The 15,750-nt window shown below is 38.6% G+C and overlaps 1 protein-coding gene across 1 annotated transcript in view; it reads left to right on the forward strand.

The window, feature by feature from the left end:
- EEFSEC (eukaryotic elongation factor, selenocysteine-tRNA-specific) overlaps nt 1-15,750 on the forward strand; it is a 129,622-nt gene that overhangs the window by 37,375 nt on the left and 76,497 nt on the right. Inside the window, exons 3-4 of the mRNA XM_010573617.1 lie at nt 1,477-1,573; nt 4,515-4,679. Of these exons, the coding sequence (XP_010571919.1) occupies nt 1,477-1,573; nt 4,515-4,679 (262 nt within the window). The remainder of the gene's footprint in view (nt 1-1,476; nt 1,574-4,514; nt 4,680-15,750) is intronic.

Genomic DNA, 15,750 nt, shown 5'->3' on the forward strand with positions numbered 1-15,750 from the left:
CAAAACTTGCTTGTTCCATGGATTGATACCAAAAATAAAAGCAAACTGTCCCTATGAATGGAATTTCTATTTTTTTCATAATGTTTTGCACATGCCAGCTTTTATCTTTGTCCAGCAGGGTCTAAACTCTGCTGACAATAAATTGGTGTGATGGCGTAAGAGTTTTAGTAGGGCTGAATCGTGTCTGGAAGTGCCTCCAAAGGCAGTATATGATTACTCCAGTTTGTGCTGGTATATGGGAAAAGGAGTAAAGAACCTGGCTCAGCACAAATTTCTATTTATTGCAATACAGTGTCCTGAAGTATTTGTATGAAAATAAATTTCCAAAAGTTTTATGATTAATCACATGAATTTTCAGTGCACATTTTTATTACCCTTTGTCCCTAGATGCCTCAGACTTGCGGCATATACACAAAGAAAATACCTTATATGCTTGATTACTGATGGTCACTAAATGAGCTTCCTCTATAGAACTTAGACTTTTTTCTGTATCAAGGCACTGTCTTTTTCCTCCAGTTCACTCTCTTTTTGAGATCAAAATCTATGGGGGGTGGGTGTCAAAAGGATGACTACAACATTGACTTTTGGTCAGAATCTGTTACATAAGAATCAAGTATCTATGAGAACCAATCAGTTTTTGTGTTATTGCTGATTACTATTCCATTGCTTTAATATATATATATATTTTACATAGTTAATCTGACTTCTTCAAATATGCAGTAATAATTTGATTTATAGTCTTAACTTCCCTTTCCAAAATGTAGGCAAAACAAGCTATCAGATTATTCAAACACTAGGTGGCATTTTAGGGAGCAAAAGTTAAGTCTGCTAACTGACTTTGTAAAAAAAGCTGCTGAATATTAAGGACTTGAAGAGTAAAATTGATTGTAAGAGAAAAGCTAAACTGAAGTCAACTGTGGAAGTGCTGCTCTACTCTGAACCTTTGCATGTTTGAGATTTGTGAGTTTCATGAACTTTGATTGCAGTAGCTTTAGGTCTTTCTGTGGTCTGCATGTCTTGCAGTCTGCCTGCAGACTCAGGTAGACATCATGTGCCATATTGCATTTGGCTCCCATTTTGAAGGTTATGACTCCACAGCTAGGATTATAATTATTTTCATGAAAGTTGAAAACAGTGCTAGCCTTCAGGTAAAATGGCTTGAATGCAAAGCCACTGCAGTAAGACCGGGTAACAGACCTTTTCTTCTGAAATAAACTGAAGTCTTGCTTTTGACTGCCACAGAACTGAATCAGTAGCTAATACTAAACAGGACTGAAAATTTTGTAGTGAAGTCCAGTAGTGCAGATGCTAGTAACTCAAGAAAAAAATGTCAGTTATTCACTATGGGGGAAGAGCAGATAAATAGGAATTTCAGGGAGTTTCATTGCCTTCATTGTCAGATGAACCTGGAACTACTTTACATTGATACATGTATGAGATCTGCGATCTAATGGTGGGAGTCTTTCTCTCTTTCAGGTTCTGTGGGTGTCCTATTGTTGCTGTTGCAGCAAAGCCTGGTGGACCAGAAGCCCCAGAGTCTGAGAATCCACTAGGTGTTTCTGAATTAATTGAGGTACCTGCTGAAGAATATAATAATAAAATGTGCTTGAACTTTGCCTTAAGTCTTTGGAGTATATTGTATTAGTATCTAGAGCTGAGGAACTTCCTGCATTTAATGTCAGTTTTAAGGAACCTGATTCTTTAGGGATTCCTTCCAGTGAATGGAGAAGTTGAGGTTGCATGCCCCAAGAGTGGATGTCATTTTTCAACTGCTAGGCTTTAATGCCTTTGAATAGCTGTGTCTTAAGAAACAGCTATCACATGTGTGTTGAAATTGGTTTTAAAGTTGTAAAGAATTACTAAGCATAATGAACAAAAATAGCTTTAAAATTCTGCCAAATCCTTGGTAGGTGTAGGTGTTGTTTTATAATTGTACCACTGTTAAGAAAACAGTAAAGTTGTGAAGTCAGGCACTCAAAAGATACATGTTGGGAATTGTCGCCTTCCTTTGTGTGTGTATTATGATCCAGTGTTTAAGTGCATGATTCTTTATTCTAAATGACCCTTACCTCATTCCTTGCACGGGATGGACAGGGGTCAACCAGTGAGCAGGTAGTCTGTATTTTGTTTTAATTCTCATTATTCTCTGTGTGGCCTTGTGACTTCATTCAAATACTGCTCTGCATTCAGAATGATTAATTTCCTCCTGGACTTTTCTTTGGCACACATCACTGTGGTCTTGAGCACTTGGCAAACAGTTAATTTACTTCCAGAAGACATATAGGAAGTGTAGAAGTGATTCAATTCATATTTAGGTTGGGAAGCTGAGGCACAAAGGAGTTTAGTCCACTAAGTTTGCTAATTTTGGTTGCCAAATTTAAGGAAGCTAGGAGCTCTTTTGGGACATGCTTGTGTTCAGATCATTTTGATTGCAATTGTGAGCGCTTAGCGCTTCTGTTAAGCTTTGGGCTTTCTGTTTGGACAGTCCGAGGTGTATGGTCAGGGATTACCTGTGGAAAGTTTCATTTTTAAGAGAATGGCAATATGTGGGAGTTCTGGCATAAGCAAGTGTAGAATCCATTCTCTAGAGGAGCACCACCTACCTTCATGATGAAACTATCTTTCTCTGTGATACTCTGCCTTGCTTATTGCATGCCTTGCACATCTGCAAAAGATGAAAAGCATGGCCTGGCTTTACCCTGTGCCCTGAATGAGGTACGGCCTGGAAAAAACTATATGATTGTATAACTAACATTGTATCAGACCCATATGAACAAGACAGACTTCAAGCAAACTGATGCTTCGCAGGTATCCTTAGTTCCAGCAATGTGGATTGTTTTTTGGTGGTTTTTTTGGGGGGGGAGGGAGGCCAGGGCAGAGAATAAATTCTCACGTTTTCAAAAAACTAAGTTATATGAGAAGTTATATGGCATGAAGCTTATACTGTGAAGGGCAAGACACTTAAAATAGCTGTTTGAGAGCAGTTTGTAGCTTGTAGTAGGCTTGTCACCCTTTCTGTGAAAAAGTGTTAGGCAAAAAGTAGCATCTTTGCCCTGGAGGGGTGCCACTGTTATTTGCAGACTGCAGAAAGTAGTCCTAAAACAAAAGCATCATTCTCTGCAGACTTGTCAAGGTCTGATTTGGATGCTTTGGATGCTGCCAGGTTTAAAATACTTGTAAATTGCTGATGTTAGGGTGCAGCACCAGTCATCACAAATCTGGGGATGTCTGGCCCAGGGCAGCCTGGCTTGTAGAAAGGCAGAATGTTCTACATAGCTGCTGAGCACTGAATATCATACTGCCTCCCAGGCATGTGTGACCTGAGATGGGCATGGCAGGGTGTGTGGTATGGCCTTAGAATAGAGTTAGCAAGAACCAGGCTGCCCACAGCAGTGTCTAGAGAGGTGGAGATAGGAAAGTCCTTAGTTCTGCCTTCATCTGGTTCCAGGTAGATTTACTGGGATGTTCCCCAGGTTTATAACCTTTGAGGGAAATACCCATGTTGCAGCTGTTTCTGTCAACTTTCAGACCTAATATTGGAAGAGCTGGCAAATGCTGTGTGAGCCCTGCCATTGAGCTTCAAGGTATTATCCTTTCTGTCCTTGATAAGAGACTCTCTCCATTGTTCTGCCATTACAACTTGGGCTTAACCTGCAGTTTCTGACCTTAAAAGCATACATTAAAGGCAGTGTTAAGTTTATATGCTGATGTTATAACAGAGGCAGAGATCAAAAATTATTTGAGACAGCAGTGAACCAGTTCCTCTGAAGCACTGTTGGGCATATGACTGCATTTCTATAATTAAGGTCTTCTCTCTATGATGATATATTTTAAGAAACATGGTATTTGTCAGCAAAACAGAAATCCTAAACTTGGAGAATTTCTCTAGAAAATAGTACTTAATGTAGCTATTTTTCTTAGTGGTTTGATCCTTCAAGAAGTGTTAACAGAAATCTGAAGGGGAAGTTGACTTTGAAAACTTAACCCAGTATAATAGTTCTTCTGTGAGGGAGGCAGGGATGGGCTTTATGGGGCACTAATATCTGTATATAAGTTCATTTTCACAAAATCCAAAAAAGCTGAAGTAGCAAAATGCACTGTAAAATTGTACTTTTGAGAGGGGGGAAAAAGGGGGGGGGGCGCTGTACAGGATTTTTTTTCTCCCCCTCTTTGCTTTGCTGCAGTGTTTATATTGAGTTTGGCAGCAATTTTATCACCAGTGCAGTTTTGCAAACCAAGCTAAATGTGCAGCACCAAATCTTTCTAAGGCAGAAAATTGAACTGTTCCTGCTGCTAAGTGTGCATTGCCTCTATGGCGCACACAGTTAATTTGGCATTGGTGTGTTCTAAGCTCATTGGGAGATGCCTGAAATCAGTAAAACTGCAAGCTTGTTCAATCAATCATTCGCTTGCCTTCCTTTTGCTGTATGGCTGTCATGACTTTTCACCCAGGCATGGTGCTGCTTTTATCTTTGGTTTTTTGGTTTTGTTTTTTTTTTCCTCTTCCCCCCCAGGTCCTGAAGTCTCAGGCTTACCTGCCATCAAGAGACCCCTCGGGACACTTCCTCATGGCAGTCGACCACTGTTTCTCGATCAAGGGTCAAGGCACAGTGATGACAGGGACTATTCTTTCTGGGTCTGTTAGCCTTGGTGACAATGTGGAGATTCCTGCCCTGAAGGTGAGTCTCTCATTTTTACTCCCCTCAGTTTTCCTGATGGAAAGAGACACTCAACAAAGAAGAGAGTGTTCTCTTCCAGTCTGAAATTATTCAATTATTTTCAGTGTCTGTTGTTGGGTTTTTTTTCGTACTCTACTATAAGCCAGCTTGTAATAGGAAGAGACATAGAGATTTTTAAATAAGGCAGCCAGTAAAGTTTCCTGCTCAATTTCAGTTGAATGAAGGGGAGAGAAGACTGACCTAGATTAGCATGTTAAGACTTAAAAATTCAGAAAAGCAAGGTGGGCACGTTTATGAGATAGGATGTGCCCAAGGACTGAACAAGGTGTGAGTGAGATTACTTTCATTTGAGACATGCTGCAGTGAGAAGGCTTGTAAAAGAATCTGGGTAGGTAGGCTTCCCGAGATGTTTTGAAGTTGAAGGAAATCACAAGAAGAGGGTAGTGAAATGCTTGATGTACATTCTTTTTGTTTGCTGGGGCTTTAATTGATGTCAGCATGTTCTGGGAGAACTGCTGGGATGCAGTAGGTGGCTGGCTGTGGTTGGGCTTTTTAGAGAGCCTGTAGAAAGTCAAGAGGCCTTTCAATGGCCTTTAAACTGTCTAACTGTTGTTACTCTTTTATTTCCTTAAAATATATTCATCCTTAAAAAGAAAACAAGGTGACTTTATGCTTGGAACAGGTGAAGCCTATTTCACCAGATTTGGACTGCTCTGACTTTCCCTTTTTATTAATTGCCCAAAATGAGTCAAGACTTGTGGAGTGTTTTGCAGCTGCCACTTAAAGTGGACCCAGCTGGGTACATTCTGAAAGTAGGCAGCTTTTGGCTGAACAAGCCTTGATGGGACCTTTTTGGTGCTGTCAGTATTGTCCTCAAGCTGTATTACTATCAGGATCTTATTCTTTCATTGAGCAAACATGCTGCTTCTCATTTTTTCCTGTACTTTGTTGGCAAATGAAAGACTTAAGTGATGCATTCTGACTTCACCTGAAATATTTTGCTGATAGCTGACAATTAATTTTTGGTCAGCCTTTTCTGTGATACCTGTGGCCATCTAGTTTATATCATGTTGTCCTTTGCGTAAGAGTGATTTGCATGATATGCACCCTGTCATGTCTGCTTTCCTAGTAGAGTTCCTCACTGCCCATACTCTCATTTGCAGCATGCAGCTCATTCTGGGAGTCATGCTTGTAATTCCTGCAAGGAAATATGCTTTGCTGGGATTGTAGCTCTGGTTTCAACCTCTCCTGCTTTCCCCTTGCCAGTGTTCCCTCCCTTTTCTGTCCTGTCCTGCTTGCTGTCCTGGGCCTCCCTGCACAAGGGGTCCAAGGAGGGACAAGTAGTTAGGAGTCCAAGGCTGATGAGTGCTGAGTGATGGCTCCTGCCCAACAGGGGCCTTGCATAGCTAGTTAGCTACTTTCCTTTTGGCATAGCACTGGCCAAACTTCCTGTCGCTTTGCGCTCTGGGAGATGGGGGTGAGACAGAGCAGAGTAATTATTTCTTGCAAAGAAAGAATGCATAACCAGATTATATCTGGAAATGACTCTTCAGCTCTTCATGTATAGTCCAAGAATGTTTTGGACAAATATATTTAGGAATTAGTCTGCTCTTGGAGAATCTGTATGAAGGGGAAAATGATAAAAATAGTGAATAACTTGCATATTGCAAATGGCTGTTTGAAAGGACAATAGGAAAGGCTTTAAGCGGGGCTTTAAAAGATGCTTTCTTCGCGAGTGACTGGGGGAGCAGTGAAGTGAAATGCAAGTTAGCAGATAAACAGGTCATTGACAAAGACAAGGCAGATCACTTGGCTTCTATGGCATTAACAACTTCCCTCAAAGTTTTAGTGATTTTCAGTTGCTGTTAGTGAATTAATCCTTCCACTGCCTTGTGTGAAATAGAAGATGTGTCCATACCTCTGAGTGGTAATAGTGGTGGGCGGAGTTTTGCATTTTGTTTTTTTTGCCACTAGCATCTTGTGACTATTCATGTTTGTATTGTGCAGGTATGGAAACCAAGACGCAGTAAAAGGAAGCAATTTTTGTAAGTTATGAGTTGTGTTGTACTTACCCCTGCTAGCATCATGCAGAGTTGGGTTAGGATACCTACAAAAGGTCAAACCTTTCTCAGGCCTACAAGGTAATGGAGGAAGCACATTTCACAACACATTGTGGTTTATGACTCTCTCTGACCTTTTTTTGCCCTGACCCTGTGGTAACTGAGATTGACAGCTGGTGCCCACTGGGCATTTAGGGACATTACAAACCAGCTGCTTTTTAAATTTGAAGAACCCTCTCACCAAATGAAGTGGCATCACCTTCCAGTTCTGCTAATGGACTTCGACATCTTTGACCGCTTGAACCTGCACAAAGGAGGGACACAGCAATTAAAAATAAACAGTGACATTCTCAAACGCCCGTGCTTGCTGTGATTGAGGCTGAGAGCACCAGCAGTGCATGGATTCCTTTATGCTGTTGCCTATGTAAATTGCCATCTGGGGTTGATTATCCATATAGCAAAAAGAAAAATTATATATACGTGTTTGGCAAAAAGCTTTGACACAGCAAACAGTTCACTGTCCAATAGAGTTAGTACTATTTGCTCACTAGCACTTGAAATCCACCTTGAAGAGCATGAACCTAGGTTTTCTGCAGCAAAAACATAGTGTTGGCAGAATTGTGAATGTCCTTTAAGATTGTTTCAGTGGTCTTTCCATCTCTACAGTCTTCCAGTTTATAAACTGTAACAACTCGTGACGTTTTTACTTCTGCTTTATAAAAGTTCCTGGAGTTTGAATAGTAAGGATTTTTTTATATAGATTCATTTTATTTTACTGATAGGTTTGGCGATAACAACTTTGAAATATTTATCTAAGTATATTTTGTCTAGTGAATTTAGTTTAAGTGAGCATGGATGTCAAATTCTAGTGCTGCTGTGTCTTTTTATAGCATGCTTTAATTGAAAAAGGAAAGTGTTTTTTTCAGTAGGGGAGAAGTCTCTTTGCCTTCCTTATCCAGGTGAAAAAAAATAATCATAGTAGCTTAAGAACAGCATCTACTTAGAAGGAAAAAAACAGGTAAGAACCAGGACTTTTGTTCTTATCGTTGGTTGTCTCAAAGCAAAACAAAAAAATCCTTGTGTGAAAAGTAATGCAAAATGTTGTGTGGTATGTGGTCTTCCTTCTGCCCAGTGTTAGTGATTCTAGCTTTGGATTGCACAGTTGCAAGCACATTAGAAATACTGGAAGATTGGGTAAAACAGATGATAATATGTTAATATTCCTTTAAAGGTGTTTTAGGGCACAGAAAATGTTCCAGGTTGGTTAATAAGAATCACTCTCTCTGTCTTAAGAGTTGTGAAAGATCATAGAAGAGGTCAGGTCTGAATTGAGTAAGGAGGCAGAGATAGATGTACACAGTTAATGGATATAAATCTGGTCATCCTGAAAGCGTTGACTTGGCACTGCCTCACCTGTGATCAAGCGCTGCAGGTGTATAGCAGCCACAAAGCATGTACATGGCAGCCAAGTACAAAGACCACTGTTGGTTTTTTTCAGGACTTGTAAGAAGTAGAAACTTTTCTTGCTTTATATTCAAGTTCCTATCTGTTCTGTTTAATGTAATTACTGACAAATGTTAGAGCAAGTTGATGCAAGCTGAATGCCTGGTGGAGGTTAATAGCTTCATTGGAGCCTATATAAAGTACAGTATGCTGCCGTTTTGTAGTGCATTTTGTCAGAAGTTCATGAGTGCCTCAAAGGCTGAGTAGCTGCGTTATTGGTAAACGGTTACATTAACATTTTTCTGTAGGGCATCATGTGGGGATTTTTGCTGTATGCTGAAGCTGCATAATGTTTCTGGTGTAATATAGTACAAAGTTATTTGTTCTGTAATAAATCATGTGGACACCCAATCATTGGACTGACCTTGGGAGGTGCCTCTTTAGACATTGTCAGATTTTTGATCTGCTAGGTGTGGTTGAACTGTTATTAGAGGGGAAGAGGAATATTCATACCAGGTCCAACCTTCACCATCCCTGAGGTCTGCAGTAGACAATTGCTATTATTAATGTTGAGCATTTCAGTCTCAAAAGTTGCAAGTGTGTTTATGAAGTGCTTCTCTTGTAGTTGAAGAGTAGTCATTCAGGTGTTTCAGTACTCTGATATACTTTCAAGAGGTCACTGGAGACATCAAATACAAAAAATGTGAGAAACTTGCTTCTGTTTATCTAGTCAAGTCTCCTAGTAAATGAGAGTGTCAGTTTGAAACCAGCAGTGGATTCTGTCTTGGCAAGGACCTGTTTGCTGTCAAATTATATTGACTTTATGAACTTCTAAGAAGCATCATTTTTTAAGTGTGATACTGAGAAGCTTCATGGCTTCGTATACTTCCACCCTATGAGAAGAGTTTATTTTTTTAAGCTGCTTTGTTGGCTAGGTAACCTTGGTTTGTTTTTTGGCAAACATTCTGTAGTTTTTATGGCTCATCCACCAAAAAAATTCTCCAATGTCTGACAGAATAACCCAAATACTATTTGAAAGACTATTTCCTTCAAACCACTGTAGCTATTCAAATTGTAACAGATATATCTGATTTTGCCCACATGAGTACTTCAGCCTATCTGATGTTCCAAGACCGCTGATTAGTGAGCCTTAGTATATAAATGTAGTAAGTGTATTCAAGGACTTTGTGCACAATCACAGAGTTGCACGGTTAAGTCTTGTCAGAGAATGTTTAAATTAAATTAAAGAAAATGAATTTGGATCAAACCCCACTGAATTGGATCATGAAGGCACTTGTATGTGGACTTTCACGGTGAAATCTTAAATGAGTTTTTACCACTATCATTTTGAGTTCTTTGGACATCATAATATACCCCTTCCAAATTTCAGCATGTCTTGACTGGTTTTTGCACTGCAAATAGATAGAACCCGTGCTAAATTTTGAGAGTATGTCTGAATGCTGTTTCTACATCTGTTTTTTTCCAATGCTTCTTGGATTTTTCTTGCCGAATGCTGATATAAACAGCCTTTAAAATGCTACAGTTCATCTGCTGGGGAAGAAGTCTAGCTTGCCTCGAACATTATCTTTTCATTGAAATGCTGTGAAGAAGGGCAGTTCAGAAAATTGGGTTGGGGGAGAATCAATTAAATGTAACTGATAAAATCATGAAAAGGCAGTTCATAATACATATTAAAATATGTAGGTGATAAAATATAAGAATCTTAAATCCTAAATCAGTAAATTAAACATACACACACAATGTTATAAATGCGGTTTAATTCAGTACAAGTATTAAACTGTTTCTTTAATTGTCTGCCACTTCTAAAGCATGGGTTGTGTTTTTTGGAGATTTTCTCCTTTCCTAGAAAACATCGGTGTGAATCCTACTGGTTTTGCATCTGCTGTGGCATTTACTTAAAAGCAAAACATGCAGGATTTGGCTTATACTGGAAAGTACTCTGCTTTCAACATTTAGGATATTATCAGTTGTTTTGGAAGAATTAAACTCCTCAGCACAGTTCTTTGTGGTTAAGTAAAGGATTAAAGACCTGATCCAGTGACTGTGGAATGAAATTTAGATCTGGCAATAAAAACTTCTCAAATCTTTTTGGCTTGATCTCTTGAGAGAATAAGAGTAGCAGATGCTGAGCTCTTTCTAAAGATCAGTTCCTTCATTTTCAACGTATGGGTTTGTAACTTTTTACTCTGCAGGGGTTTTTTTGTTTTGTTTTCTATTTCTGTTTTAGTTCACACTTCAAAAAAACAAACCAACACCATGCCTTCAAAAAAACCAACCAACCAGACAAAAAAACCCCACCACATGCAAACCCCCAAGACCCCAAAGAACAGAATCCATTTTAATTTTGTATTAAAAAAATATATGTATTTTTAGTTATGTTTAGGCTTTAAAAAGGCTCATGAATAAAAATGCTCAGAAGGAGATTCTTATGTTGCTTTTCTTTCACTACCTGTTACTGAAGTGGTTTAGTTCATATCGCTTGCTATTTTTTATTAAGTATCATGTAGGTACAGTAAAAAGAGGGAGCAAGATAAAGGACTTTGTGTGTTAAGGTGTGTTTTATTCAGGCCCGGGGATAAGATGTAATAGAAAGGGAGCTGGATATATATTGTGGGGTTTTAAAATTTTTTCTACTTGGTCAGAGCAGAAGGGAAGGAAGCCAGGGGAGAGCAGCCAACCTGAGCAGTGCTAATCCAAACCATACACTGTACTTTTGGAGCTTGTGTGTCTAATGTGATCTCTGTAGGCAGCAAAGTGGCCTAGCCAGTGCTGGCCAATTAACTCTTAAAACCACAGATTAATTTCTTTAGTATTTTTCTTGAAGGTCTAGATGTACCCCATGCTCCCTGCCAGCTAGAGACAGTTGGGATACAAATTGCCTTCTAATGGATTAGAAAAATTACCCAAAGTATACAAGTTTCTTCCTACATCTGAAAAGGAGGAGATTTGTGTGTAATTTCTGCATTGCTTTGATCCACTTAAACCATCCTTAAATGACTGACTGGCATCCAGGCTCCACATGGAAGTACAGCATTGCTGGAAACAGTACTGTTCTCCAAGGTAGACTTTATCTTCTGCAGTATTTCTGTGATACTGATTGCTTGTTCAGGGTTATCTGCAATGCTGACTGGTTGTGGTTAATGCATGAGATAATTTTAAGCGTGTATTTTGTGCTATTGCGGTGCAGATAATTTTTGTCTTAATAGTTAGAAAGTGCAGAGAGTTATTATTGCTGAAGAAGTGGTACACTGTTCAATGGGGTTCAAATAGGATCATCTCAACTCTGAGTAGATGAAAATACTGTGCAAGTTGAACGTCATATTTTTGATACAATGACTGATTTTCTTAGATAAATCAAATTACACTTTTTTTGTCCTGATTTCAGTAAATCATTTGTCCAATGAAAACTGTTAGAAAAGCTGAAGAAGGTTGTCACAGAAATACAAGGTGGGAAAGAAACTGAGCTGAAAAAGAGGGAACCAATGGACTAAGAGGAAAATTATACAGTTAGAGTTGTTCTGAGGTTGGTCTTGGCACTGAAGTGTAATAGTTTCACTAGTGACTGTATGCACTCTCCCATGTAGGTAGGCATTCTCCCTGCTAGTGTGCCACACTAGTGTGCTCTCCTGACTAGTGTAGACTGCTGGCAGATGTGACTTCCATGTGTAGTCTATGATGCTCAGTATTCTGTAGCTCTTTGGGAATTACCAATGTACTGGGTTGCTGGATTTGATGGAAGAGCTCAGTATCCCAGCACAAAAGAGTGCCACAATTGGAGAAATGGAATATGTTCTTGGACGTTATATTAGTGAGCAATTTGGCTTCAGCATGGCAACAAATATGTAGGTTTGTGACTCCAAAACAAAGTTGAGAAGAAAACCAAGCATCTAATAAGCTATTGACACCTGACATTTAGATTTATCTCTATTGCTTTAACTTCCCACATCTGCTCGTTCCACTTTCTCCTGCCTATTTCCATTTTTCTCCATCTCTAGCTTCTTTTCCAGTCTCAAAGTTTGTTCTTCAAAGCGACTGACTTGCACCATAGATTTAAGAACCTTTTTTTCTCCCTTCTTTTTCTCAGCTGCCAATGCAATCTTGAGTAACAATGTAGTTGTGTATGCTTCCTTCCCCTCAAGTACATCTTAGCTTGAAACCTCTGGGGCCTTGAAGCCTCTGGTGCTTGAAACCAGCACCAGTCAGGGTCAGATGAAAAACCTTGGCATGGTGTTTTTGGACTTGTTTCCATAGGCTGAAGCTAGAGTGGGTCTGATGAGAGAAGGAGCAAGACCTGATAAACATTGAGTGGTGTTGTCCTCTCAAGGGCCATTTCTGAAGATGAATAAGTAGGTTCCGATACCTCCTCTACAGGATATGCTAGCTATTGTTTTTCTGGGGCTAAATATCTTGCATTTATAGTTTGAAAAGGAGTCCTGGAGCCATCTAAAGTGGGTACTCTAAGCAATGGTCTTGTAAGCTGCATACAGGAGGAGAAAGGTGTTAAGATGACTTGAGCCATGCCTGGGATGCAACTTAAAAACATGCACGTTATCCTGAGACTTAGTAGGTAACATATTTCCTGTTGGAACAATTGCTGTTCCAGTGATCAAGTGTTGCGTTCTTGGGTTTGTGTACCCTGGAGTTCAAGTTTTGTTTGAAACTAAGTTAATGGACGTTGCTATATAGTAATCACAAACTTTCATCCAAATGCCTTTTTGTTTAAACTTTATGGTAACTTTTTAAAGCAAAGGATAGCTGTTTTGTGTTTGCATAACTTGTTTGCTTAAGCATTGCTGCTGCCAGGTCATTAACTTTATTTTTATTTCTTTTAATTTATCAGGTAGAATTGTTCTCAATCCACTTCAATTGAAAACAGACCCACATGCACATACGCATACCGTTTGAGCAGGAATCTTAGTGGAACGCTTGAATAGTAATTGGAAAGGTAACCTCCTAGATGGTAAACATAGCTTTCACGTTGCATTCCTGCTGTGAATGTAACTTTAGTATGAGTAGACTTAGTCAGAGCAGCAAGTAACTATCATGTTTTTAAGTTCAAGTGCTGGAGGCTTTGGCAAAATTTCAGTAACCAGAATGAAGGAAGGGAATGTCACTTTTTGTTCTTCCTTGGTCATCCATATACAGTACAATTCCTCATTTGATCAGGCTTTTAAGAAGTGGAACAATTCAGCAAGCACTACATTAACTAAGCCATGGTCTGTATATTATAAAGTTCTGCTCAGATCTAGGCACTGGCAAAAAAAAAAAAAAAAAAAAAAAAAATCTGAGTATTGAAAATAAACTTCTAAATTTGACCAAAAGACAGAAGAAAATGGACTAGTGCATAAGTGCCCAGGAATCTATAATTAGCCTATTACCAGAGTACTTTCTTGAAGTATTACTATACTGCCATAGTAAGTCTTCTGGATTTCATGCCTTGTACTGTGTGTTCCTGAGATGACCTCATTTAAAAAACTCTAGATTTTTTTTCTTTGTTACTACTATGAAAATTACATGAGAATTGACTTTGCTCGTTAAATGTTTGTTCAACTCATCACCTGAATCTGTTGTCATGTGCCTGTGACAATAACATATATTGTCGAAACAAAATGTAAGACACATCTTTTCACTAGAGTATTCCCATAACTTTATATTGTAATAGCTGGTGCAGTTGGAAATGAAAGAAAAAGTAATACTAGAGAGAGCCAATATTTACAGTATCAGCTGGAATAATATAATTATGTAAGCTGCCCAGATAGTACTGTGATGAACATGATACGAATGCCTGGATACAGATTTTCATTTGCAACTGTCTGAAATGAAAGCTACAAACTCTGAAGCTCTTCATGGTTGCAAAGATTAGCTTGAAAGCATATGCCATAAAATGCAGTTGGCTTCTCTTTCTTTCTCTTCTAATGAATAAATAATCAAGAGTAAACTTTTCACACTTTAGAAATCGTGAGGAAATGTCAAATAGCCTTTTTAAAGAGTCACTGTAGCTAATACATCTTTAAATGCTTAAATTGTAGACTTAAAACCTATCAGGCCTTTGTGAAAGTTATATTTAGTAGATGATGTGTCTTCTGTCTAGGCAACTGGTTTTTAAGATACATTCTATATATATAGGGTGTATAATAAATTCTGCAAAAGAATGGCAGAGATGGTCTTACTCCTTGTTCAGTTTAGGAGGCAGAAATCAGCCATGAGAACAGATTAGCTCATTGGAAGCAATGACCATGTTACATACACAGACATTTTTTTTTTTCTTCAATAGAAAAGAGATAGAGGTACCAAAAATGATTCGGAAGTTTGTCATTTAAGTTTTGTGTGAGGTTTCAGAACTTGAAGCTTTTCTGCTCTTTCTCAGTATTCATTGAACCGCTTTGGTTTTGTTTTCTTTGCTTCAGTTACTGTGTTGTAGTTGCTTTTTCTTAATATTAAATTCATTATATACTGAATTTCAATAGACTTTTATGCTAACCATCCGTAGAAGAGGTTTTTGTCTGATGTGCAACACCTAGTACATAGATGGGGCAGCAACAAGTTAAATGGTGGCTTAGGGAAAAAATACATGCTATTGTAAGTCAGTTCAGTTTTGAAATATAGGTATTATTCATGTGGTATTTTCTTTGCCTAGTTGAAGACATTGATCCAGCTTGTGGAGATTAGTTGACAATAATTTAAAGTCTTCAGGGAGTGAGGCATATGCAGGTATACCACAAACACTCAAAACAAAACCACAGAAAAGGGGATTGTAAGGGGAAACTTGAAAATATGTATTTTTAGTGAAGGATTGAAATAAATGCCCAGTCTGGCCTTGAATCAACACAAAGCAACACCAGTTATTTTAGTCTAAATGCAAAGAAGTATACAAATCTTTGTAAAAATAAAATAACAACACAAAATGCCACCCTGGACTATTTTGCACTGAGTTTGAGAGAATTGGAGTCAGGTGAATAAGAATAATGTTTTGTATGACATGGGTTTCTATTTCAGATGTTCCTTTTCTGTTGTTGATGTGATGCTCTTGTTTGGGGAGAAACAGTTGTTTGTACAAAACATATTAAGGTAGTAAGGACCCTGGAATTAATGCTTCATTCCAGTCTTGTCAAAGGCTACTTGATTGCTTGGACTCTAGAGTAGGTTATTAAGGATCTTTGCCCCAGGGGAGGTCTTTAATCTCTCATGGGTGGAGGAAGTTCTCTGACATGGTGATACAGACTGGTGTCCTGACTTGCTCTGAGCCCTTCTCTGAGCCTGAGATGCTACGTAAGGCTGAAGTTCAACATAATTTATTCTGATGTGTTAATATTTCTCAGGCATGCAGTTCCCTAAATAGTGGGGAAAATGGCGGAAATCTCCAAGTTGGTAGAAATCGTGATGCGTCTGCTTTTCCTTCTTGCAGCAAGTGCTAACAGGTAGAAGTTCCAAGATACATTCGTAGTCAAACACTTTTTTGTAGTACAAAAGTTTAAAAAATTTTTCAAGTCTTTTCTTTTACTTGTGTCTTTGCTTTGTTTTTGTTTTCTCTTTTATTGCCCACCCAT

The sequence above is a fragment of the Haliaeetus leucocephalus genome, unplaced genomic scaffold, assembly GCF_000737465.1.
Source record: "Haliaeetus leucocephalus isolate CR32 unplaced genomic scaffold, Haliaeetus_leucocephalus-4.0 Scaffold2, whole genome shotgun sequence".
Classification (NCBI taxonomy): domain Eukaryota; kingdom Metazoa; phylum Chordata; class Aves; order Accipitriformes; family Accipitridae; genus Haliaeetus; species Haliaeetus leucocephalus.